Genomic DNA, 27291 nt, shown 5'->3' with positions numbered 1-27291 from the left:
TTAACCACCGTTCTCCAATTCCCTTTTAACGTCTTGATTTAGGGTACAAACATTGCTGCAGGGAAAGCTATGGGTGTGGTTGTGGCAACTGGCGTGAACACCGAAATTGGTAAAATTCGTGATGAAATGGTGGCTACTGAGCAGGAGAGGACCCCGCTTCAGCAGAAGCTGGACGAGTTTGGAGAGCAGCTGTCAAAGGTCATCACCCTGATATGCATTGCCGTGTGGATAATCAACATTGGTCACTTCAATGATCCTGTCCATGGTGGCTCCTGGATTCGGGGTGCCATCTACTATTTCAAAATCGCTGTGGCACTTGCTGTGGCTGCAATCCCAGAGGGCCTGCCTGCTGTCATTACCACTTGCTTGGCTCTGGGTACTCGCCGAATGGCAAAGAAGAATGCTATTGTTCGAAGCCTGCCATCTGTGGAAACCCTGGGCTGCACTTCCGTAATCTGTTCAGACAAGACTGGAACTCTTACCACCAACCAGATGTCAGTTTGCAGGGTATGGACAATTCACTTATCTAGTTTCGTCTTAACTTACGTAATTTGTCTGGGTTTCTGTCAGAACTATGAAATAGGCCAGTGTTTGTGTCAGTACAGCTCTGTCACCAAAGCCTGCTTCTAAGCCTTTATTTTATTAAAATGTGATTGCAGATGCTTTATCAGCAGAAAAGATAATTTGAGTTAATCAGGAGGATAGTGCGTGCCTCTTTGTAACTTGAATATTACTCTGTACGTAAAGAGAAAAATACATGGCTTGGTTTGAGACAAAACTTAACCAATGTCTGTCCCTAGAATCTGTTCAGTTCCTGAGCTCAACTCTAGGAGAAAAGGTGCCTTGAGAATAACTTTCCTTCACCGCTGATACAGTCTTGGTAGGGTGAAGATAAATGTGCCCCAGGAGAGATGGAAAAAGAAATCAAACTTTTTGCCATTTATAGACTCTTCCCAAGTTGATGGATTGGGAATTATTCCCCTTGTCACAGGTTTTTTAATGGGTTTATTACCCTCTTCGAAACAAAACAAAAACACCTCAAATTTTGAGTGAACAAATCCCATTCTGTATTAAATTGCCTATTATCTTTGAAGAATGACCCATGATTACCATTTCATTGACGGTAGGCCCTGGAGATACTGAATAGATAAGACTTAAGAGATACTTCCTTCCCATGTTGTCAAACTTCTGTCACCCTTCTCCACTTTTCTCTACACTCCACACATGGGTGGTCCACAGTATTTGATAGTAAATTCAGACTGGAGTAGATATGGGAGGCCCTGGTGTAAAATTTGATCCATAATCTGTTATTGAGTAGATTACCTCTGATGCTAGGCACTCTGTAGAGTAACCAGGGGTGGGTGGGTGTTAAGAAGGTTGATGAATGCTAATCTAGGTATTGTCCTGTTATTTAGCAATTATGCTACTCTCTTTATTCAGTTGGTTGTGCCTCACTTTTGATTGATATTCTAAGCAGGAATTGAATAGAAGCACAAAGAAAGAATTTTAAGTCAAATTAAGGCACTTTTATTTGTGAAGGGAAATTGCTGGAAAGACTAAGAGGCTAGAGCTTCTCCTGATTGTATTACGTGGCTGCAAATAATTACATTCAAAATTATTGGTACAGGGCAAGATTTCAAATAAGTAAACAGTAACAGACCTTCTCTTCTTTTTGAATCTATTTAATACCGTGTTTCTCATATTTTAAGGCATCCCCAAAAAATAAGCCATGACAGGATTTCTAAGGGTTGGTGAAAAATAAGACATACCCCGAAAATAAGCCATGTCGTGTAGCCCCGACCGAGCGAGAGGCGAAGGCGCGGGACCCAGCAGGAGCTCCCTGCCTGCTTCCCCGAGCCGTCGCGCATCGGGGGACAGAGCCGAAGATCGGAGGGCGCTCCTTGCTGGGCTTGACAAGCCCGGCAAACAGCGCCCGCCGATCTTCGGACCTGTGCTGTGTGACAGGCAGGGGTGGGGGGAAGCGGAGATCGTTCTCCGCTCTCCCCCCACCCCCGCCTGTCACCAAAGATCGGCGGGCGCTCCTTGCTGGGCTTGACAAGCCCGGCAAACAGCGCCCGCCGATCTTCGGACCTGTCCTGTGTGACAGGCGGGGGTGGGGGGGGGAAGCGGAGATCGTTCTCCGCTCTCCCCCCACCCCCGCCTGTCACCAAAGATCGGCGGGCGCTGTTTGCTGGGCTTGACAAGCCCGGCAAACAGCGCCCGCCGATCTTCGGACCTGTCCTGTGTGACAGGCGGGGGTGGGGGGGAAGCGGAGATCGTTCTCCGCTCTCCCCCCACCCCCGCCTGTCACCAAAGATCGGCGGGCACTGTTTGCTGGGCTTGACAAGCCCGGCAAACAGCGCCCGCCGATCTTCGGACCTGTCCTGTGTGACAGGTGGGGGTGGGGGGGGAAGCGGAGATCGTTCTCTGCTCTCCGCCCACCCCCGCCTGTCACCGAAGATCGGCGGGCGCTCCTAGCTGGGCTTGACAAGCCCGGCAAACAGCGCCCGCCGATCTTCGGCCCTGTGCTGTGTGACAGGCGGGGGTGGGCGAGAAGCGGAGATCGTTCTCCGCTCTCCCCCCACCCCCGCCTGTCACCAAAGATCGGCGGGCGCTCCTTGCTGGGCTTGACAAGCCCGGCAAACAGCGCCCGCCGACCTGTGCTGTGTGACAGGCGGGGGTGGGGGAGAAGCGGAGATCGTTCTCCGCTCTCCGCCCACCCCCGCCTGTCACCAAAGATCGGCGGGCGCTCCTTGCTGGGCTTGACAAGCCCGGCAAACAGCACCCGCCGACCTGTGCTGTGTGACAGGCGGGGGTGGGGGAGAAGCGGAGATCGTTCTCCGCTCTCCCCCCACCCCCGCCTGTCACCAAAGATCGGCGGGCACTGTTTGCTGGGCTTGACAAGCCCGGCAAACAGCGCCCGCCGATCTTCGGACCTGTCCTGTGTGACAGGTGGGGGTGGGGGGGGAAGCGGAGATCGTTCTCTGCTCTCCGCCCACCCCCGCCTGTCACCGAAGATCGGCGGGCGCTCCTAGCTGGGCTTGACAAGCCCGGCAAACAGCGCCCGCCGATCTTCGGCCCTGTGCTGTGTGACAGGCGGGGGTGGGCGAGAAGCGGAGATCGTTCTCCGCTCTCCCCCCACCCCCGCCTGTCACCAAAGATCGGCGGGCGCTCCTTGCTGGGCTTGACAAGCCCGGCAAACAGCGCCCGCCGACCTGTGCTGTGTGACAGGCGGGGGTGGGGGAGAAGCGGAGATCGTTCTCCGCTCTCCGCCCACCCCCGCCTGTCACCAAAGATCGGCGGGCGCTCCTTGCTGGGCTTGACAAGCCCGGCAAACAGCACCCGCCGACCTGTGCTGTGTGACAGGCGGGGGTGGGGGGGGAAGCGGAGATCGTTCTCTGCTCTCCGCCCACCCCCGCCTGTCACCGAAGATCGGCGGGCGCTCCTAGCTGGGCTTGACAAGCCCGGCAAACAGCGCCCGCCGATCTTCGGCCCTGTGCTGTGTGACAGGCGGGGGTGGGCGAGAAGCGGAGATCGTTCTCCGCTCTCCCCCCACCCCCGCCTGTCACCAAAGATCGGCGGGCGCTCCTTGCTGGGCTTGACAAGCCCGGCAAACAGCGCCCGCCGATCTTCGGACCTGTCCTGTGTGACAGGCGGGGGTGGGGGGGAAGCGGAGATCGTGCTCCGCTCTCCCCCCACCCCCGCCTGTCACCAAAGATCGGCGGGCGCTCCTTGCTGGGCTTGACAAGCCCGGCAAACAGCGCCCGCCGATCTTCGGACCTGTCCTGTGTGACAGGCGGGGGTGGGGGGGGAAGCGGAGATCGTTCTCCGCTCTCCCCCCACCCCCGCCTGTCACCAAAGATCGGCGGGCGCTCCTTGCTGGGCTTGACAAGCCCGGCAAACAGCGCCCGCCGATCTTCGGACCTGTCCTGTGTGACAGGCGGGGGTGGGGGGGAAGCGGAGATCGTTCTCCGCTCTCCCCCCACCCCCGCCTGTCACCAAAGATCGGCGGGCGCTCCTAGCTGGGCTTGACAAGCCCGGCAAACAGCGCCCGCCGACCTGTGCTGTGTGACAGGCGGGGGTGGGGGGGAAGCGGAGATCGTTCTCCGCTCTCCGCCCACCCCCGCCTGTCACCGAAGATCGGCGGGCGCTGTTTGCTGGGCTTGACAAGCCCGGCAAACAGCGCCTGCCGATCTTCGGACCTGTCCTGTGTGACAGGCGGGGGTGGGGGGGAAGCGGAGATCGTTCTCCGCTCTCCCCCCACCCCCGCCTGTCACCAAAGATCGGCGGGCGCTCCTTGCTGGGCTTGACAAGCCCGGCAAACAGCGCCCGCCGACCTTCGGACCTGTCCTGTGTGACAGGCGGGGGTGGGGGGGGAAGCGGAGATCGTTCTCCGCTCTCCCCCCACCCCCACCTGTCACCAAAGATCGGCGGGCGCTCCTTGCTGGGCTTGACAAGCCCGGCAAACAGCGCCTGCCGATCTTCGGACCTGTCCTGTGTGACAGGCGGGGGTGGGGGAGAAGCGGAGATCGTTCTCCGCTCTCCGCCCACCCCCGCCTGTCACCGAAGATCGGCGGGCGCTCCTAGCTGGGCTTGACAAGCCCGGCAAACAGCGCCCGCCGACCTGTGCTGTGTGGCAGGCGGGGTGGGGGGGAAGCGGAGATCGTTCTCCGCTCTCCGCCCACCCCCGCCTGTCACCGAAGATCGGCGGGCGCTGTTTGCTGGGCTTGACAAGCCCGGCAAACAGCGCCCGCCGATCTTCGGACCTGTCCTGTGTGACAGGCGGGGGTGGGGGGGAAGCGGAGATCGTTCTCCGCTCTCCCCCCACCCCCGCCTGTCACCAAAGATCGGCGGGCGCTCCTTGCTGGGCTTGACAAGCCCGGCAAACAGCGCCCGCCGATCTTCGGACCTGTCCTGTGTGACAGGGGGGGTGGGGGGGAAGCGGAGATCGTGCTCCGCTCTCCCCCCACCCCCGCCTGTCACCAAAGATCGGCGGGCGCTGTTTGCTGGGCTTGACAAGCCCGGCAAACAGCGCCCGCCGATCTTCGGCCCTGTGCTGTGTGACAGGCGGGGGTGGGGGAGAAGCGGAGATCGTTCTCCGCTCTCCCCCCATCCCCGCCTGTCACCGAAGATCGGCGGGCGCTCCTTGCTGGGCTTGACAAGCCCGGCAAACAGCGCCCGCGTGCACTTTATTAAAAAATAAGACATCCCTCAAAAATAAGCCATGTCGTGTTTTTTTGAAGAAAAAATTAATATAAGACATGACTTATAATATGAGAAACACGGTATTTGTGTGATTGTAACAGACTTTGGTGCCCCTGTTTAACTTGCTGTTTACTTATTTGTATTACTTTCCAGTCTTGTCCAGAATTTTATGCTGAAGAGTTTGTGCCTGTGGAACACAAAGCAGCTGCTCATCTGTATTCTAGTGAAGGTTACTTGCAGAGTATTGCATAACTGCCCGACTCTTAAGAAGTCAAATGCCAAAAAAACAGAAAGGTTCCTTAGCATAGGAACATCAAACGCTTTTGCCTCGGAAAAAGATTTGTTTTGCAGTAGCAATATTGAGCTCTTCATTCTTTTAGATCAAAATAATTCTCTAATCCTATATAGCTGGGAGAGAGGGTGTTTTGTTTTTTGTTAGTGTGAAGTCCATTAGATAATGCAGAAAAGTGGTGTCTGTAAGATTTTGGAAGAAAGCCTTTGCACATTAAAGCAGTAAAGCAGCATTTGCCTGTAGAAAAGAGAGAGAATCTCTCTCACTCTCTTTAGGAAGTTTTTACAGAAGTAATCCTTGGAGATTATTTTTCTGCATTATGATCTGTTGCCAAACTATTCAGTCCAAGCTGATGTGAATTTAGTCTTGTTGCTTGTACACAGCAGGCTTGAAAGGAAAGTAACTGCATACATTTGAATGGTGGGTGTTCTTTTGAAAAAGGTTTTCCTTATGGTGGGGTAGTGGTGTCTTTCCTTGGGGATTGGAGTTCAGTCTCCAACCTGGGCATCGTCTTTTGCTCCTCCCATATTGGTGAACACTATCCTCTCTTCCTGCTCCAGTCTCTATTTAAACTATAAAGGTAAAGGCGCCCCTGACCATCAGGTCCAGTCGTGTCCTACTCTGGGGTTGCGGTGCTCATCTCACTCTATAGGCCGAGGGAGCCAGCGTTTGTCCGCAGACAGCTTCCGGGTCATGTGGCCAGCATGACAAAGCCTTTTCCCTTCAGTGTGGACCTTCCTTGTGTTCTGGTCATGCTAAATGAACATTGACTAGCATAGTGCCACATTTCCATGTCTGAGGCTGCATTCCTGTCGCTCTGGATTCAAAAATAATTTTGGTGGCATCAGGCACTGCTTTCTGAAGCATTTGCCTGATTCTAAAACTCCCCAAAACCTAGCAGTGAAGGTGAGTGTTCTGAAGTCAGTATAGCTGTGCTTACCTGTAGTGGACTAAACATTAAACTTTGGCTGATATAAACTCTTGATTAAAATGGATTCCTGGGAATCAAACTCCAGAATATAGAGGCAAAGATCTCTAAAGAAATGTATGCAGAAGAAGCCCATATTATAAAAATCCTGAAAAATAAGCACTAGTTAAAAAGCGGGTGGTGCTGTGGTCTAAACCACAGAGCCTAGGGCTTGCCGATCAGAATGTTGGCTGTTCGGATCCCCGTGACGGGCTGAGCTCCCATTGCTCGTTCCCTGCTCCTGCCGACCTAGCAGTTCGAAAGCACGCCAGTGCAAGTAGATAAATAGGTACCACTCTGGCGGGAAGGTAAACGGAATTTCCGTGCACTGCTCTGGTTCGCCAGAAGCGGCTTAGTCATGCTGGCCACATGACCCAGAAGCTGTACACCGGCTCCCTCGGCCAATAAAGCGAGATGAGCGCCGCAACCCCAGAGTCGTCTGCGACTGGACCTAATGGTCAGGGGTCCCTTTACCTTTACCTTTAAATGTTATAATTATTAATGCCACTGATATTATTAATGCCTGCACTTCTATCTTGACATTCAAGCTTTAAGTTACCTCAGTTGGTTGACTGGATCTGTACCCTTTTCTGTCTTACAGATGTTCGTTGTGGACCGAGTGGAAGGAGATAGCTGTTCTCTGAATGAATTTACAGTGTCTGGCTCAACATACGCTCCCGTAGGAGAAGTGTAAGCTTGATTCTTGCCAGTTGAACCATTTACAGGTCTGGCTGTGTATGCACAGCAGCACTTAGGGCATCGAATTTAACAGCCTGAAAGAGAAGTGGATAATGTAAAGTGGGACTGAAGTGCAAACTCTTGATTTTCTAGATTACCAATTTAAAGCTAATCTTTTGGAATAGTTAATTTTGTGGGGAAACTGGAGGCTTTCCACAAGGTGACGGCTGGTTGTTGATATATTGCCCATCTTTAGGAGAAGAGTGTTACTGGTCTCATTTAATAAGTTATTTACTGTGAACACTCCAAGCATTATAAATATACTTTAGATCAGTCCTTCAGAATTACATTGTTGTCCTAGAATATATCTCTTATGTGTGCAATATTTTGTTATGAATACTGTTGTGCAGGCTTGTTTACGCACTTGCCTGGCAGCTTATGGGGACAAGGATTTGCATGCAGGTGAGTGAGTAACCTAGTATAGAATGGGTGAAGTACTGTTTCCTCCTTGGAGCCCACCATCACATACCAGGATGCTAAAGGAAGGACAGACCTCTCCATCTGACTTCTACTGCGTCCCAGAAGGATAGAATTCGTTCCTGTTATTGTTTATTATTATACTGGTACCTCTAGTAACGAACGTAATTCATTCTGGAGGTCTGTTCTTAACCTGAAACTGTTCTCCAGGGCCAGATGAACTACATCCAAGAGTATTAAAAGAACTGGCAGAGGTGATTTCAGAACCACTGGCAGTAATCTAGGGAGAATTCCTAGAGAACAGGCGAAGTCCCAGCAGACTGGAGGAGGGCAAATGTCTAATTTTTTAAAAAAAGGGGGAAAGAGAGGACCCCAACAATTACTGCCCAGTCAGCCTGACATCAATACCAGGAAAGATTCTAGAGCAGATCATTAAGCAAACGGTCTATGAGCACCTAGAAAGGAACGCTGTGATCACTAAAAGTCAGCATGGGTTTCTGAAAAATAGGTCATGTCAGACTAATCTGATCTCATTTTTTGACAGAGTCACAAGCCTAGTAGATGAAGGGAACACTGTGGATGTAGCATATATTAATTTCAGCAAGGCCTTTGACAAGGTGCCCCATGATATTCTTGTAAAGAAGCTGGTAAAATGCGGGCTAGACAATGCTACCATTCAGTGGATTTGTAACTGGCTGACTGACAGGACCCAAAGTGTGCTCATCAATGGCTCCTCCTCATCCTGGAGAGAAGTGACTAGTGGGGTGCCACAGGGTTCTGTCTTGGGCCCAGTCTTATTCATCAACAGCTTTATCAATGACTTGGATGGTGGGCTTGAGGGCATCCTGAGCAAGTTTGCAGATGACACCAAATTGGGAGGGGTGGCCAATACCCCAGAGGACAGGATCACACTTCAAAATGACCTTAACAGATTAGAGAACTGGGCCAAAGCAAACAAGATGAATTTTAACAGGGAGAAATGTAAAGTACTACACTTGGGCAAAAAATAAATGAAAGGCACAAATACAGGATGGGTGACACCTGGCTTGAGAGCAGTACATGTGAAAAGGATCTAGGAGTCTTGGTAGACCACAAACTTGACATGAGTCAACAGTGTGATGCAGCAGCTAAAAAAGCCAATGCAATTCTGGGCTGCATCAATAGGAGTATGGCATCTAGATCAAGGGAAGTAATAGTACCACTGTATTCTGCTCTAGTCAGACCTCACCTGGAGTACTGGGTTCTGGGCACCACAGTTTAAGAAGGATACTGACGAGCTGCAAAGTGTCCAGAAGAGGGCAACCAGAATGGTCAAAGGCCTGGAAATGATGCCTTATGAGGAACGGCTTGGGGAGCTGGGCATGTTTAGCCTGGAGAAGAGAAGGTTAAGGGGTGATATGATAGCCATGTTCAAATATATTAAAGGATGCCATATAGAGGAGGGAGAAAGGTTGTTTTCTGCTGCTCCAGAGAAGCGGACACAGAGCAATGGATTCAAACTTCACGAAAGAAGATTCCACCTCAACATTAGGAAGAACTTCCTGACAGTAAGAGCTGTTCGACAGTGGAATTTGCTGCCAAGGAGTGTGGTGGAGTCTCCTTCTTTGGAGGTCTTTAAGCAGATGCTTGACAGCCATATGTCAGGAATGCTTTGATGGTGTTTCCTGCTTGGCAAGGGGTTGGACTGGATGGCCCTTGTGGTCTCTTCCAACTCTATGATTCTTAGCTAGAGGTGTGCTTTTGCTAATGGGGACTCTTGCTGCCGCTGCGCCGCCAGCACACGATTTCCGTTCTCATCCTGGGACAAGTTCTCAACTCGAGTTAATTCTTCCACGTTAGCGGTGTTTGTAACCTGAAGGGTTTGTAACTCGAGGTACCACTGTAATATTATTATTATTATTTTGCAGGCCTATAAAATTACAAGACTGCCATGCTTTCCCTCCTTCAAACCTTAATTTCTCCAAATTGTTTTTGAATCTACATATTATATTACCACTTCTCTTATGGCTTTGTTTCTGCTTTGCATATAAAGAAATGTGCACACACTCGTGTCTTTTCAGTTCTTCATAGCTCCAAAGAATGGCACAGATTGTTAATGTTGAGATGACGACTGGAAAAGACGTAACATCTATTGTCATTTCCTAGTTGATGTCTTTGTTTACGTGGAGCCCTTAAGAGGAGCATATGAGGTGTCATGATTCATCAATGCTTCAGCAAAGCTAATTTCTCCCAAGTAGAGAGAAATCTCAATTTGTTCAGTCTTTATAGTCATTGATCACAAGCTTTTGATGTGAATCAATCCCATGATAGACCCTTGCTAAATGTTCTGTGTGTAGTATTAATTTCAGTTACCCTTGAACAAAATTCACTTAGGGCAAAAGTGAAATATAGCATCTTAGAAACATGCAGCACATTTGTCTCATTGATCATGGTTCATATTTGAGTGGGCAAGGAGGAATTCAATTAGGACACAGGAACTTTAAATGCCCAAGTTTTTTTTAAAAAAAACTACCTGTAAAAGTGAGTTCTGCTGTTGATTCTGGCCTTGTAAACATAATGCAGCATGAAATGTCCTTTCACATTCATGTCAATGTGATTTATTTATCCCAAGCCCAAGCTGTAGAGGGCGTTCTGGATTTTAGCATATGAAGAATGAGAATAACATGAACATGCTGGAGAGGGAGGGATCTTAGCCAGTGGTTTACTCTGATACAGCACAGACATTGGGACTGAAAGTCTCACCATCTATTTTTCTCTTGAATATTTTTGACAGGCATAAAGATGATAAACTGATCAAATGCTGTCAGTATGATGGCCTTATAGAATTGGCAACAATCTGTGCCCTTTGCAATGATTCTTCTCTGGATTTCAATGAGGTAAGTATCTCCTAATTGAAGAGAGGGAACAAAGTTGTTGTTCTCATACGTTAAAAAGGGTTGCAGCACAAGTGTCAAGGTACATTCCTCCCATCCTCTTTGCATAAAGGGTATTTATCTGTTCACAGGAGATACTTTTCCTCATGGGTGTGTTTGTTTAGTCTTTTATGCACCTCTTTTCCTGCAGTTGTGTCCAAGAAGACTTGCTCAGTTGTTTTCAGTTATTAAATCTGTACAAATACATAGCAAACGAAATAAATAAAAGTATACAGCATATGAAATAAAAATTCAGCAGCAAGATATCCTAACCAAGGCATCAAGTTAGAACAACTAAAAACAACCACAGGCTGAAATAATCAGATTTTAATGTTGCATCAAAATATCAACAATGTATGTACAGTGGTACTTCGGTTTAAGTCACAATTGGTTCCAGAAGTGGATTAATCCGTTCCAGACGAGTCCGCTGAGTACTTAAACTGAAAGTACTCAAACCGAGGTATGACTGTATTGACCAGACATCCCCACTAAGGGAATTTAAGAAGTGGGGTAACCACAATACAACATATTTATACTTTTCTGATAGATGCATTTCTGACACATGTCAAGTCAAGGTGAGGGCCCCCCGCAGTAGGTCTTCATGTGTTGGAAAAGGAAGCAATAATTGGTACAGTAAAAAAAAAGATATTTTCAATAAAATCCATTATGGCATAAATAGATTTTATTACAAATTCTGGTTTTGTTTTCATTTTAAATTAGAATTTTTGGATGTCTGTTAACAAGAAGACTCCCAAAATATGTAAGTGATAGGCAACCTGGGATACTAATCATGCTAATAACATTTGTGTTAAAGGCTAAAGGAGTGTATGAAAAGGTTGGCGAAGCCACAGAGACTGCCCTCACATGTCTGGTGGAGAAGATGAATGTGTTTGACACAGAGTTGAAAGGACTGTCCAAAATTGAACGGGCGAACGCTTGCAACTCGGTCAGTACTTCTGAAGTAATACACAGCAGAGAACCAAGTGAAACTCTTCTCCTTTCATGCAGGTTCATTGCACTGCAATTCTGACTTCTCCATCTTCCCACCTCCCTTTCTGCAGGTGATAAAGCAACTCATGAAGAAAGAGTTCACCCTTGAATTCTCAAGGGATAGAAAGTCCATGTCGGTGTACTGCACTCCAAACAAGCCCAGCCGGACTGCTATGAGCAAGATGTTCGTTAAGGCAAGTGTGCTTCATGGAAGCAGGCAGTTGTACTTAGCTACAAGACAGCATGGCTGTTGAAGTAGTGCCAGAACAAAGTTTCAATGGCACCTCAAAAAATAAATCTGTGCTTAGTGGTATTCAACCCCTGAAGTTGAGTGTGCTACTTTAATTTTATTTTAATTTTTTCCCCTTGATGGCTTTGTGGTGGGAAGGCAAGTGATTGTGATTCTGATCTTTCTTGGAAGGTTAATTGGCTCCCACTTTGTGCTCCTGCAGGGTGCCCCCGAAGGAGTAATTGACAGGTGTACACACATCCGGGTTGGAAGCGCTAAAGTGCCATTGACACCAGGAATTAAGCAGAAGATCATGAGCGTCATCCGAGAGTGGGGCTCAGGCCGAGATACCCTGCGCTGCTTGGCTTTAGCAACACACGACAATCCACTAAGAAGGGAAGACATGAAATTAGAGGATTCTGCAAATTTCATTACTTACGAGGTTGGTTTACTGTCAAATTGCAGCTTGAGGAGAATGGCAGAAGTTTCCTAAAACAAAGTGAGTTTTGTCTTTGGAGGGAAACACCAAGTGAGCCATTCAGAGCTCCTTGAAGGAAGGGATGTAGCTGATGTTAGTTTGTAACATATAGCATCTCCATCCTAGTACCTTCCTAGTATATTGCGCATTTATCACCAGGCATTCTGGGTAGTGTTTGTGCCCTTGCAACTAACAAAGCTGGTGATAAACCCCACCTAATCCTAGGCTACAAAAATTTACCTAGGGCTATCTAGTCTCCATTCCTTGCCTATATAATGGAAACAGTAGCAACTGACCTCTGTGGATTGTTGGGAAGATGAACAAATTAAAACAAAAACGCTGCACAAGCAGTATTAGCAGTGCTTTTCCCCTAGAAAAATAGGTACTCATCATGAAGTTGTTACAGTAAGTGCCACACTCTTTAACCAAAAAAAGAGGCTTCAGTACTGCGTACCCTTGAGTACCCCCTCAAAAAAATCAAGAAGTAATAGTATACCAATGGTAAAGGACATATTAGTTCTGTTCAGCAACTTAAGAATGTGTGACTTTTACCTTGTTACTGGAAAATCTGAAAGCTTAATGAGGTTTATTCTTGTTTCAGACCAATTTGACATTTGTTGGCTGTGTGGGGATGCTGGATCCCCCACGAATTGAAGTGGCATCATCCATAAAGTTATGCCGGCAAGCTGGTATTCGTGTGATTATGATAACAGGGGATAACAAGGGGACAGCAGTGGCCATCTGTCGTCGTATTGGCATCTTTGGAGAAGAAGAAGATGTCACCACGAGAGCCTTTACAGGGCGTGAGTTTGATGAACTTTCCCCAGCTGCCCAGAGGGACGCTTGCCTAAATGCGCGCTGCTTTGCCCGTGTGGAGCCTTCCCATAAGTCTAAGATTGTTGAGTTTCTCCAGTCTTTTGATGAGATCACAGCTATGGTAAGTGTGAAAGGTGGGGCATTAGCTAGACGGCAACTTCTTGTGTAGAGAAATATCTGTGTACTAGTTGAGGGGAGGGATCTTTATGCAGTTGCAGTTTACGGAGGTTCCAAACAGTTCTCTCCCTGCATGAAGATGCAGAATAGGAGAGAATATGCATTAGTCTGCCCTACCTTGCTGCCCAGTTATCAGATGATGAAGATGGGGCTGTGCTTGGAACCAGTTCTGCTGTATGCTGGCACAATGGGCCATGTCAGTGCCCGCTTTTCAAACTTTCTGTTTCAGACTGGAGATGGTGTAAATGATGCCCCAGCACTGAAGAAAGCAGAGATTGGCATTGCTATGGGGTCAGGCACTGCGGTGGCAAAGACAGCTTCAGAAATGGTGCTGGCTGATGACAACTTCTCGACCATTGTAGCAGCTGTGGAAGAGGGACGTGCAATCTACAATAACATGAAACAATTCATTCGCTACCTCATCTCCTCCAATGTTGGAGAGGTCGTTTGGTAGGTGTGCCAAGCAGTCTCAACTCCCCTCAAGAACTGTACAAGTGCACTTTGTTGATATAAATTGAGCAGGACTGGCCTTCTGGGACAAATTCAATCCAGGGGTGGCTAACAAGTGACTTAGGGAACCTGTCCCGTCCCGTCCCGTCCCGTCCCCCCTTAAACAGAAGAAAATGTCAGAGAATGGATTTGGAGAGTGCTTAGTGGCAACTCATCTCTGGACAATTTGTTAGCAAAGACCATAGGTATGCCAAACCAGAGAGCATTTAAGTGCAAACTATACGTTTAGCAAAGTATTCTTCAGAACCACTTCTGCTGTTTGGGGTAATGAAAGAGTGATTTGCAAAGAGACACTGAATGTCCCTAGTTACCAACAACTATCATTCTCACCCCACTTTCAATGTAGCACTCAAGTTCTCCATTCCATAGGCTGCTTGCACAGGACTTTCCTTGGTTGTCAAATAGCGTCAAGAACCGTTAGGATTGCAGCTAATTTGAATACTTGACTCTTAAATAGTTGTAACCCAGTTTCCTCTCATGCTGTGAAAACCTTCCGTTTTTCACAGCATATCCATTTTTCAACATATCCATTAAAACCTTCAGTTAACATGATTAATCTTACTGCTCTTTCTCTCTCTCTTTTTGACAGTATCTTCCTGACTGCTGCCTTGGGTTTCCCTGAAGCTTTAATTCCTGTGCAGCTGTTGTGGGTAAACCTTGTGACTGATGGACTCCCTGCCACTGCTCTGGGATTCAACCCCCCTGATCTTGACATCATGGACAAACCACCTCGTAATCCCAAAGAGCCCTTGATCTCTGGGTGGCTCTTCTTCCGCTACTTGGCCATTGGATGTGAGTGTTGATTTTGGATTTGCGAACCCCTGGATAGAACAAGAGGTTTTCTGCTTTCCCCTTTCCCTCATTCCCAGTACCTCCCTGTTCCCTTCCCTTCTCCTCTTGGCTGTTACACAAATGAGCCCGATTAGGACAGCAGCATGGCATCAGCCAGTCTGCATTGCAATTGGGCAGAGTGGTAGAAGTTAGCTTAAAGGTGCTGAAACTTGTTGTCACATGCTATTGCTGCATCCTTTCCTCCTCACCTTCCTTTCTCTTGGCAACTGCTAATCTTCCAGTAGATGGCTGCAAAGTACCACTTGGACCAGTATTTCTCAAACTTGGGTCCCCAGCTGTTGTTGGGCTACAACTTTCATCATCCCTAGCTAGCAGGACCAGTGGTCAGGGGTTGATAGGAGTAGTAGTCCAATAACAGCTGGGGACCCATGTTTGAGAAACACTCACTTTGGACAGTTTCCTACCAAGCTAAATCTACTTCTGAACTCTCCATTTTAACTAAGCATCCAAAATGATTTTTAAAGCTGGCATTGCCTTGGATTCAATAACCTGATAAAATAATTTGTGTGTGTGTGTGTGTTTGTAGAAGAGTTACTTCTGTTAAGGCAGGTTTTCAGTGGGGAAAGTGTGAGTGTGTCTCACACAGAGCTCTGGCCCCATCCATTGTACACAGCCACATCTCTGGGTCTGTTTTTAAATGAGATATGTGATGTTTGAAAGAATCCAGTTGAGGTTACTTGGCAATTAAGATATGAGCATGGATAGCAATTGCAGGAAATGGGCAAGGGTTACACAGTAACCTATTGTACAGAGGAGAGAAAGTTCAGGTGAGGTGAGCAGGCAATACAGTTGACCCATTATTCAGCCTAGAAAAAAACTAACATTATTTATCCCCCCCCTTTAAGGCTATGTTGGAGCTGCTACGGTGGGAGCTGCTGCTTGGTGGTTTATTGCTGCTGATGGTGGCCCAAGAATTACCTACTACCAGCTGGTAATATTTTCTTCTCAATATTTCAACATTAGCATTTTTTGAAAAAGGCTTACATTTTTATAGTGCGGTTGGCTAACACTGGTGTTTAAGTGGAATGCACTGGTATCTTTTCAAAATAACACCAGTTCTTATCTTTGGCAAGATCTTACATGTGTCAAAAACTAATTCCTGCTTAAAATACAGATCAGATTAGAGTGTTTAAGAAAGGCTTTGGTTTGTTCAACTTTATAGCTGAACAACAACAAGAATTATAATGATGGTGATAGCGCAAGAGTATTTTGATGATCTGCAGCTGGGGGGACGAGGAGCAGTAATGTCATGAGTGTACTTAACTAACTTGTATTTGTGTTCACATTTTCCAGAGCCATTTTCTGCAGTGCAAAGAGGACAATCCAGAATTTGAAGGTGTTGACTGTGTGGTCTTTGAGTCTCCATACCCTATGACAATGGCACTTTCTGTCTTGGTTACTATAGAGATGTGTAATGCACTCAACAGGTTGGTGTGCTGGAAATGGAAGCTTTCATGTGCCGTGTGTTGTTGATGCGGTGATGGGAGCTCTAGATTGCATCATGCTATTTGAAGAACTTGCCTTGACTGCAGAAGTTCTGCATTTGGGTGATTTTCACTGTGTTTCTGGAATTCAGTGATTTTAGGGATTCAGCTACTTTTACTTTTTGTAAAAAAACAAACTTTATATTCTTTAAAATATCACAAAATAGAATCAAATAAACAGAAAGAAAAAAGCATACAGAATGATGAAGAATAATAACAGAAACGTATAGAACATAAAATTCCAATCAAATAATATTAACAAATAATACATAAGAACAAAGAAAAAACCGAAAACATACAGTAATTTTCAAAGCAAATAAGACAAAACATAACAAAAACAAAAATTGACTCCCTAAAATTTGTACACCGCTTCTCTTGATTTAACTTTCCCTTGTATTGCTTTATCTAAATTATTATTTACATAGATTCTCTATATTTCCCTACTTATCTTTCAATTTAAGCAAATCACCAATTCAATAATTCATATATCTGGTACCATGCTCAATAATAATAATTCTGGCTTCTTTGCAAATGTTATTTTAGCATCTTTTTAAATTTTTCATATATTTTATTCCCTATTTTTCATATATTTTATTTTATTTTATTTTATTTTTATTTTATTTTATTTTATTTTATATTTTATTTTATTCCACAATTCGTAAATTTTGGCACATTGCCACCAGCAATGGTAATAAATTTCCAATTTTTTCCTGACATTTCCAGCACTTATTTGAATTACTCTTATATATTTTGGCAATTTTTTCTGGAGTCAGGTGCCACCTATGGACTAATTTAAGCATATTCTCTTTTATCCCTGCACATGCTGTGAATCTCATCCCCTCCCTCCACAATTTCTCCCACTGGTTGCTATGTAAGGGCCTCCTACTTTTACTTTTTTTAACAATTGATTTAAATAAATCAATGAAGGAGCAGTATATGAGATGGGCAGAAGAAGTAGCTTTTTCATCTGCAGAAACTGAAGAGAAATATTGCCTGCCTTAAGCTTCACAGGACATATGTCTCGGCACTGTCAGAAGCATTGCAACGTTAGACAGGCTTGATCCAGTGTAATGTAGATATATGGAGCAGAATCTGGGTCAGCAGTTTTTGCAGAACATTGGTAGGGAGCTATTCAAGCAGGTGGACCTTTCACTAGAGAGCTGCTGGTGGGTTGTGGGCACTAAAAGGAACTACAGTATCTTTGATTATTCAATCTGCTGTTGGGAAAATGTTGGCCTATACAACTGGGCACTAGGAGAAGTGCCTTGTGCACATTCATGCGCTTGGTATCATGGCAGCCATAACTGGAAAAACCAAAAGAAGCCCCCTGCAAGAAGAGTTTTTAAAGCTAATGGGGGGGGGAGTAGAGTGGCAGACTCACCGAGCCTGCCGATGAGAGCTGGTGAAGTGCAGTGGCTTTGAGCAGGAGCTGTGAGCCCTGGGTCAAGTCACACATAGATGGCCTTTAGGCAAGCTGCTACAGGTGAAACTCGGAAAATTAGAATATCGTCAAAAAGTGCATTTATTTCAGTAATGCAACTTCTTATTTTTATTTTTATTTTTACAAATGCTTTCTTTTGGAAATTCCACAGTAATAAAACAAATAGTTACAATAATACAAAAATAAACATCGCTATTACATTTCATTAATTACATTCTATTTATAATTGACCCGCCTAACGACGAATAATTACAATTACAACAAATAAAGGCTTGACATATCTTGCTTTTCATGTCATGCATCTATCTCATATATTTGTTTCACCTTTTAAGTTGCATTACTGAAATAAATGCACTTTTCGACGATATTCTAATTTCCCAAGTTTCACCTGTATTCTCTTGGACACTGCTTCCATCTTCTCCACTCCCATCCAACCTAAACTGCAGTATACAAAATACTGTTTTACAGGGGTGCAGAGATAATACATGCAAAATGTTGATTTAAGTATTTCCAAATAATATCATCCCGGGTGTGTATGTATGTTTGTGTGTGGCTGTAATTGTGTTTTTATTTTGTTTTTTTATGGGATGGCATTCAATTTCGTTGTACTATGTACAATGACAATAAAGTATTCTATTCTATTCTATTCTATTCTATTCTATATGCCTATTGTTGCCTGCCTGTTGAGGAGCAGAGTAACAGTGAACTGTGAAGCTTTATGTACGCCTTCATTCTTTCTTTCAGCCTGTCGGAGAACCAGTCCTTGTTGCGGATGCCTCCTTGGGAGAACGTCTGGCTCCTGGGTTCCATTTGCTTGTCCATGTCTCTTCACTTCCTTATCCTCTACGTGGAGCCACTGCCAGTAAGTTTGCATAGCTCATGTTCCAGGACAAGTCTTGAGCCAAGCAAGAAAAGCTCTTGGTCACCCCCAGCTCTCTTGCCCCTCAGCTCAGTCAAAAGGCTCCACCAATAATGCTATTTCTCTTCCATTCCCCAGCTGATCTTCCAGATCACACCTCTGAATCTGACCCAGTGGCTGATGGTGTTGAAAATCTCGCTGCCTGTCATCCTGCTGGACGAGACACTTAAATTTGTGGCCCGTAACTACCTAGAGCCTGGTAAAGATAGTGTGCCGCCTGCCACCAAGCCACGCTCTTTGTCCGCATGCACCGAAGGGATTTCCTGGCCGTTTGTGTTCATTACCCTACCCTTGGTTATTTGGCTGTATAGCACAGACACTAACTTTAGCGACATGTTCTTGTCTTGACCTGAAGAGATAACAGTTTGACAGAGAGATGTTTAACTTAAATCAGTTTTTTTATTGTTTAAAGCAATTGTCTTATTCTGCTGAATTTTCACATGAACATATTTGCCGGTGTCTGAGGTTCCATATTCTATGCCAGCCCTTCCCCATCCCGGTGCCCTCCAGGTACCTGCTGTTACAACTCCCATCAGCCACAGCCCAGCCCACCTGTGCTTGCTAGGACCAATGGGAGTTGTATCCCAGACATCTGGGAGGGGCACCAAGTCATGGAAGGGCTGATCTAGATGTTTTGGATTTTTTCTTTTACTTCCCCTGACCCGACTTCAGTGGGGGAGTAGCATTTCTCCCCACCCCCTTTTATACACATCTAGGGTGTCCATTGACATGTACAGAGAAATTTAACACTATTTTATGCAAATATTTTTTGTAGAGGAGAAGCATGTACAGTGTTCTGTTTAATAGTCAACTCATCCTTGTAAAAACAAACAAAAACAGTGCTTTGCGGGGGGAGTGCCAGTGGACACTATATTGAGCAAACTGTAATTGGTAGCAGATTTTAGGGAATGAATGTTCTTGTGTGTGTTTTCTTAAACTAAAAAGCATGCAATTGTTTATGTCTTCTGCATGGTCATCTAATCTTAATTTGTCATTCAGCTGGTTTTTTTCTGCACTGGGCAGATGTATACTGCTACCTCAGTATCTACCCCCCATTTTTGCCCTTTCCTATATTTTTAAATAACAACTGAATCTTGTTTACACCTGTATTTGTAAGAGGTATGCCTATTTTGCTAGTGCAGAAAATACCACTCCAGGGGCAACCTATTACTGTTCTCCCCCGCAACCCCCCCATCACATGTAGATTTTTTTTAAAAAAAATATTTATTTAAATATCTTATGTATTTTTGCTGCAACAGCATTTTCACCAGCATTGCCCACTTTGGGATGGTGGGGGAGAAGCAGGAAAGGTAAAAGGCTACCTGGATAGACATCAGGCAAAGCAAAAAATAAAAAAATAAACTTTTTTTTAATTGAGAAAATTTTGTTTCTCATTTCATTTATACCTTGGAGGCTGCTCCATTTTAATTAGCAAAATCCATGCATCAATATTTTTTGTGTTCTTCTTTTTTTTTAAGTGGGGGCATTCATAATGAGACCTGGAAACAAAGGACTTGCGTTTGCACAGCTGGAGTTCTCACAGGGTCTTTTTTTTGGTTAGGTCTCTTAACTCTCAGTGCCACATCTTGGGATATAGTCTGCTGGCCACATCTTACCCTGAAGTGGCAAAGTAACAAATTTGTGTGCGTGTGTGTGTTACGTCTCTGTGTGTTTTTGTAAAATCTGTAAATACCACATGACCAAATGAACATATTGTATAGAACTATTTTTATTTTAAATGTGGCACTAACCACCATCATTCTATTGCGATAAATGTTACCGCATGTTGTGTTTCCCCCCCCTCCAAATTGAGTCCTGTATCGACAATGTGTAAGTTCATTAACAGTCCTAACTGTGTGGTGTTTCTCTCCAATGCCTTCCAACATTCATCGACTGAAGTGAGTATCTCTCTTCCATTTCACCATTCCAGTGGTGATGTGCTGTGTTAAAAAAAGATAGCATATGCTGTATACATGTCAAAGAATAAATGCTAATTTTCCCTTCATTCCATGCTGCGTTTTGTCAGATATTCTGCTGTGCTACATTATTATCACCACTCTTCACATTCTGCCTCCAGTATAAGGCTCAGATGTCTTGAAGAACAAGCATATTTTGCGCCCCCAATTTCTTATCAGGTTAAATCTTTACAACTAAGCTAGCAAGACCTGTGCCCAGAAAGTATTAGAGAATTAACAGCATTTCCCCTTCCTAAAGTCACATTAAACTCTTCCTTAGCAACCGTCAGCACCTCCAGGGTGGCTTTGCTACAGTGGAAGCTTTTTTTGATAATCTAATCTGTCTTCCCCACATCTCAAAAGTACTAGGCATCCTTGAACATGGGTCCCAATTAGCTGTTTGTAGTTTTCATACTGTACTTTGATGCCCTTGGACTTCTTTTTTGTTTTGTTATAAAGGTGTCATGAACCATTCCAGATAACAGGTATTAACTTCAGAAGGCCAAGGGTCTTCCAGTTACATTCTCTCGGGTATCTCAGAACAGTATTTTAATAGTTCTCAGTGAGTGGAGACTCTTCTTGTGTCCCACAAAAACAGCAACGGAGCAGTCGAGTGAACATAACATGGTTGAATGCCGAAGGACTGGGGGACCCGTTCTGTCAAAACGGCAGATAGCATGCTGCCTTTTCAGTGTTTTTCAGTCAACTGCTAGGGCACTCTTTGTTTAGGAGTTGGATGGGTTAAAATTTGGCAAGAGTCCTATTGAAGCACTTTTAAGAGTCCGTGACTAGCACAGAATGCTTAGTGATGGATAAGCTCAAAATGCTCTGGTGTGTAAAGTGAAATCCCTTGCAGATGGAAGGTTTTACTGGCGGACATGTTAAAGAAGAGGACCTTGCAACTCAGGAGTGTGTTAGGAGCACAGCAGTAACCAGCCGCCTTAGGCAAAGTTGTCATGTCATCCTAAATCTAGACTCTGGTGCTGATCTTAATGCACATGCTATCTCCACCCCCACCCCCCTTGCCTTGGTCTGGTTTTGCCGCCAGTCTACTGAGCTTGGAAATGGGAAGCAGCACAATATTATCAGTGCTGGCTGACCTCTGTGACAGGGATAGCTAATCTGTGACCTGCCATATATTGCTGGAGTACAACTCTGTCTCTGACCATTTTCTGCTACTCATTGGGACTAAAAACACTACCTAAGGTAGCTCAGTTAAGTAGAGCATGGTGCTGATAACGCCACGGTTGCAAGTTTGATCCCTGTACGGGGACAGCTACACATCCCTGCATTGCAGGGGGTTGGACTAAATGATTGTTGGGCCTAATGGGAGTTGGGCCTAAGCTGGGAGTCAAAACAGGATCTGCAAGGCCACAGATTAGCCATTCATAGGCAGGCCCAGAAGCATCAGCTTCTGGCTTCTTGACACCTGCACCATAGATTTGCCATATTCTGTCTAGCTGTAGGTCTCCTGATTTCCTTCCCCTGTCCCTTCCTTGCTTCTCACAAAAGTGAACACAAAAACAGCCCCAATGTATCTCAGTATTTTATTTAACATTCTCAAAGTAAAAGAGTACAGGTCCCTTCCTTGATGGGGTTATAAACTCAAATTTGACAAGGGAGGGGGGATTGAGCAGAGAAAACTCTCAGTTACATGGATTTAGGAGGACTAAGCAGATATGCCAGACCTCACAGGAGGCTGGGGAAGCAAGAAATGGCATTGCACAGATGTTCTAGGAAGCAGTACTGTATCACCCATGAAGGCCTGGAAGGGAGAAAGAGCAGAGTTAAGAGGAAGCTAAAACTTGCAGAGGTCCCTTACTAAAACACTAAGCATATTTGGGGAACACGAATCCTGTATGTCTGGACTCTTAAGTGTGTGAATGTGCACATGAAAAGCCCAGCTTAACCAAATGAAAATAGAAACCACGGTGGAAGTCCCTATTTCAGTTACGCATCTTTACAAGTGGCAGTGAGCTTGGACGAGGCTGGTGGCAGTTGGAATGCCAGCCACATTTGGAGGGCCACACAGGTAAGGGCAGGTTACCAAAATTGCTGTTTCTGAAAATCAATGGAGCAGACCAGCAACTTTCAAGCCCACTTGTAAGAGGGTTCTTGCACGGAGATCCATTTAGCCCAAACTGTTAACAACTTGGGAGTGTTTGTGAAGGTAGACAGTTCTTTATTTTTTTATTTAAAAAATCTGTTGTGTTTTGATCTGCTTTCCATTTCTCACTGTGCTTTTCAGTTGGTTTAGACTGTTCTTGTCTCAATGTTTCTCACCCAGATGAGGAGACATCTGCATAGCTGTACAGGGCAGTGACAGGAACCTGTGACCATCCCAATGGTGTCAAACCCCAACAGTCCCAACCACTATGGTCAAAGCGGATGATGGGAGTTGAGGTCCAGCCACATAGGATAGGCAAGGCTGGGGTAGATGAGTCAAGAGTCTAATTGGTATAGGAGAGCTTCAACGTTAATCTCTGAAGCACAGCTCCAGCACACTGGCCTCCTTCCTCTCTCATCCGCCTTTTGACTGAATTAGGGAGATAACAAAACATACGTTTGTGGTATAGTAAGCCATCTAGTTAAATGATATTTGCAATTCACAGTGCCAGTTATGGTAAGCAATATATTTTCCCCAAGGGAAGCACATACTCTGCCAGGAGGTGCAGCCTTGTAAGATGGCTAGTCATCAACTTTTCCATTAGTGCAAGGAACTAGTGAAGCTTTTTCAAAGTGCTTTGAAGCTTGCAGTGACCCCTTTGGAAAGGGGCACAGGGTGTCTTCCCCTTCTCACTGAATAAGGAGTTGTTTTCTTTCCAGGCAGAACTTGACCCCAAATCTCTTAACTCAGGCATCTCCAAACTGCGGCCCTCCAGATGTTTTGGCCTACAACTCCCATGATCCCTAGCTAACAGGACCAGGGGTCAGGGATAATGGGAACTGTAGTCCAAAACATATGGAGGGCCGAAGTTTGGGGATGTCTGTCTTAACTCTTAAAACCCAGTGCAACCTTCAGTGGTTCTCACAACACCACGGGTTGGGTGAATATGGTAACTTATCTAAGGCCATCCAGTAAGCTTAGAATTGAACCCGTGGCTCTAATGTTAAAAACCTAATGGAGCAGAGTCACAATTCAGGGAGGACATACTTTTACTCCATAGGATCCCAGGTTCAATTAAAGCCCCCTCAGGTGCAGCAACAATGGGGGACACCTTTGCTTGAAACCTTGTAGAGATGCTGCCAGTTGAGGTTGACCAGCCTTCCTCCAACCTGGTGCCTTCTAGGTGATGTTGGATTGGGAGGTGGGTGTTGCAACCCACAAAGCATCTGGAGGATACAACATTTGATTAATAGCTTGACTTAGTCCCCAGCATTTTGGGATGAAGCTTTCTTTTCTGATAAACATTCAATGATTTAGATGTTAAAAGAATGGCCAAATAGTGTTTATTCTCTTCCCATTTGTTTACCAGTACAAGTGGTGTCTCAAATCAGCAGGGGATTTTTTTATTGTTAAAACTGAATGCAAAACAGCTTTGTGGCAATTCACTTTTTTTTAAAGCTGTGGTTTCGCTTAAATTACTGTTTAATATTGGGGAATCTTAACTCTGTGGTGATAAAATGCAGTACAGCAGTCTTCTAGTGTCTCCCAAGGACGCAGCCAATAAGAGGCTTGAACAATGAGCAAACTGGATGGGTGAGGTGTAGGTAAAAATAGGCCAAGTTGTCTGTCCTTGCACCTGTCTTGTTGTACTTTTTGCACTTCTTAACCATCATTTCCCTAATTTCTGCTTATTGCATTAAAATAATAATAATAATGAAACACTAACACAGAGAGTAAAAAGATTGCATATTTTCTAACACAAACTCTGTGGGACTGGAGACTGCAATTGTACAATAACTGAGTTGAAAATTGCTATGGAACAACAGAAGCAAATAGGGCAGGGGCTGAATCATGATGCAAGCTTCGTTCTGGACAAGGCAGGTGTAAGGATTCAGGGCATATGCCCAGGGCACCAATTGGCACAAAATGTCCATGTGCAATGGAGGCTGGCCAACCAGGCAATGCACCAGCGATGTTTATGTGTCAACCAGCCTCCACCTGCCAAGCGCTCTTACTCAAATAAGACCCGGGGGGGGGAGCTGGTTGTCAGCTTCCTCCTCCTTTGTCTCAGTGTTGATGTTGCAGAACTCAGCTGCGAAGAAGAGGAAGGGGGCAAAAAGAGAATGAGTTGGTGCTGCCTGTCATTGGCTCAGGCAGAGGCCATTGCTGGCTCTAGTTCCCCCTATTGTTGGGGATCTCTGCCTTCCATTCTACCAGCCATCAATGTCCACAATGTCTGGGCAAATAAAGTTAGTGGGTGGGGTCTCAACAGGACTCTGCCTTGTAAACAATCTCTTTTGAAATTAAAAGAAATAAAAGGGCAGGAGGTGTGTCACCCACCCATCCCCAACACCACCCTTGCTCCTGGTTCTTGTACGAGGCTGGCATGCCAGTGGTTCTGGTGGCAAAGCTTTTCTGGAAGGAAGGAAGGTTTCAGCAGATGGAATAGCCCTGCAGCCTTTATGTTGTCTCACCTTTTTAGTGTATTTGGGGAGGATCAGGGAGAGACAAGCTAGGGGGGGGATAGCTTAACTCTTTATTGTACCTGTTTCCTTTTAATAATTTCCAAGGTACCAGTTGCATTCCAAACTACTGGGGCATCCTACACATCCTACGATAAGGGGGCTTGCAATTTAAAGACCTCCACAAAAAAATACCACAAAATTATTAGAAATTGAGAGAAAGTTTAAAAAAAAAACATTGAATGAGAAGCAGTGGTGTTGCCTAGGGAGAATCTGAAAGGGAGGCTGGTTGCATGGGCGGCCAGACTGATCTGTTTGCTAGGTGGAAATACGTAAAGGGAGCAAAAGTGGATTAACAGAACCACTTCTCTCTCTTTGCTGCAAAGTTCATAGAACACTAGGAAATTGAGTGGTAGGAAATTGTTAGGGCCTGAGAGCTTGTCTGTAACTCTTAATTCACGCAGACAAGCCATTACAGACAGACAACAAGTGATGAAAAAAGGATGTGTGAACATATTTTGGTTACTCGCCAGGGCTTTGGCAACAGCATTTTTTCCTCACCTCACTAAAGGTTTGGGAGGGAAGGGCTTATGGTAGGGATAGGAAGCATTCGGAGGCTGTTGAACCACAACTCCCTTCCTCCTTGGGCACTGGCCAGTGTGGCTGGAGCTGATGGGAATTGGAGTACAATAGTATCTGGCAAGGCCGCAGGTCCCCCATCTTAGACTTAACAGTGAAAGGGAAATTTGTCCCCGTGTCCTGCAGTCACAGTACCTTTTAAGGATATGGACAATCTTACAAAGTGCAGTATCTTTAGCCTCCCTTGTACTACAGCTGCTAAATAAAAAGATTTGGCAGTTGGCTAAAGTTTTAAGGGTTGCCTTATGGGGCAGATAACTAGTAGAAATCTCTTAACTAGATGTCCTTCCAGCTTTTAATTCTCTGCCATACTTTTCTGATTAACTTGTATTCTCCCATTTGAAAATGAGAGGACGCTTATCAGACTGTTAAAAATAAATTCTATCGCTTTTGAGCCTTTAAAAAATTACAATAATGTTCTTGCTTTTATTAAGCCCTCTTTATCCATCCTTTTCACTAACGTTTTCCCTCTCTCTCTCTCTCTCTCTCTCTCTCTCTCTCTTTTTATTTACAGCAAAACTGGAGTAATCACTTAGTCCTAGACAAATTTTGCAGAATTGTAAGGTTAATTTTCTTGCATGCGTCTTTAGGAACGCATCTACCGAAAACATCTGCATGAGTCTTGTAAATGGGAAAATAAAAATCTCTCCTTAGGGAGGGAGAAAAAAATAGAACTGAAAACTCGTGTTCCACGAAGGAAGTGTGTGGTGCTCTTAAAAAGCTTCAGTTTATATACAGATCTACCAATGTGCAATATGGTTTTTAACTGATAAAACAGACCTCTGTGAAGAAGTTTTGGGGTTGCATGAAGACAAGTCTCCCTAAACTACTAAGCAAGAATTAATGAGTGGTGATTCGCCAAGTTTTTTCTTTTTTCTTTTTCTTTCCATACTTCGTTGTGTAAAATGTCATAGTTTATAAAATGTACAATATTGGACTGTAATGCATGCTTTTCAGTTGTAAGTAGCTGATAATCTCTATTGTATCTCAACATAACACTTAAAAACAGCTCTGTACAATATGCAATTCTATTTATACAGGTTCGTTGACAACGGTACTATTGCTGAACGTTTAAGAAACTGTTAAGCCTTCAATTCCATTAACTTCAGCTTAAAAAAAATATCTTGGAGTGTGCAGATAGGTCTATTTTGCACTGTAATAATGTAACTTATTTAAATCTAAAGCCGTAGACACACACCAGTGCAATACACATGTTGTGGTGCATTTTATCTTAACAACAAAAGCCTAATAATGAACCTAGTTCATCAAACAGCATGTGTGACCTTTTTCCTTTGTTATAAGTTGTAAATAACATTGTCTGATTCAATGCTGATGGTGACAAGCATCACACCTGCCATCCTGGTTTCGGGTAAAATAAACTTATTCTATGATACATAGTTCTTGTGTTTGTTTGGATATGCGTTGAGTCCTGTTTAGGAACATGCAAGCTTCCTTTTAAGCTAATTCTAAACACGCTTACTGAGAGCCTGTCCTGCACATTATGCAGAGTAAGGTGGTAGGATTCTGGACTTCACTGCTTTGAACTATTGGAGAGTGTGCATTTTTAATGTTCCCTGGATACTAAAGCAAAAAATATCTGCTCCTTTTATATACTGAACTAGCACCTCAGAAAGAGAGAGACAGAGAACGTAAGACCAGCCTGTTGGATCAGGCCAGTGACCCATCCATTCCACCAGCTTG

At 45.0% G+C, this 27291-nt stretch overlaps 1 protein-coding gene across 2 annotated transcripts in view; it reads left to right on the top strand.

Annotated features, from left to right (window-relative positions):
- ATP2A2 (ATPase sarcoplasmic/endoplasmic reticulum Ca2+ transporting 2) overlaps positions 1-26987 on the top strand; it is a 59465-nt gene extending 32478 nt beyond the window's left edge. Inside the window, exons 8-21 of one of the 2 annotated variants that reach the window (XM_035097621.2) lie at positions 43-507; positions 7066-7154; positions 10393-10495; positions 11346-11477; positions 11593-11715; positions 11974-12192; positions 12830-13165; positions 13451-13671; positions 14321-14523; positions 15429-15514; positions 15877-16010; positions 18253-18370; positions 18506-18626; positions 26105-26987. In XM_035097621.2, the coding sequence (XP_034953512.1) occupies positions 43-507; positions 7066-7154; positions 10393-10495; positions 11346-11477; positions 11593-11715; positions 11974-12192; positions 12830-13165; positions 13451-13671; positions 14321-14523; positions 15429-15514; positions 15877-16010; positions 18253-18370; positions 18506-18626; positions 26105-26118 (2364 nt within the window). In that variant the 3' untranslated portion in view covers positions 26119-26987. Of the gene's footprint in view, positions 1-42; positions 508-7065; positions 7155-10392; positions 10496-11345; positions 11478-11592; positions 11716-11973; positions 12193-12829; positions 13166-13450; positions 13672-14320; positions 14524-15428; positions 15515-15876; positions 16011-18252; positions 18371-18505; positions 20433-26104 lie in introns of those variants that run through there. The other variant, XM_035097620.2, reaches the window with a different exon arrangement.
- The last annotated feature ends 304 nt before the right edge of the window (positions 26988-27291 follow it).

Source organism: Zootoca vivipara, chromosome 17 (assembly GCF_963506605.1).
Source record: "Zootoca vivipara chromosome 17, rZooViv1.1, whole genome shotgun sequence".
Taxonomy (NCBI): Eukaryota; Metazoa; Chordata; class Lepidosauria; order Squamata; family Lacertidae; genus Zootoca; species Zootoca vivipara.
This window is presented reverse-complemented; position numbering and strand designations above follow the sequence as displayed.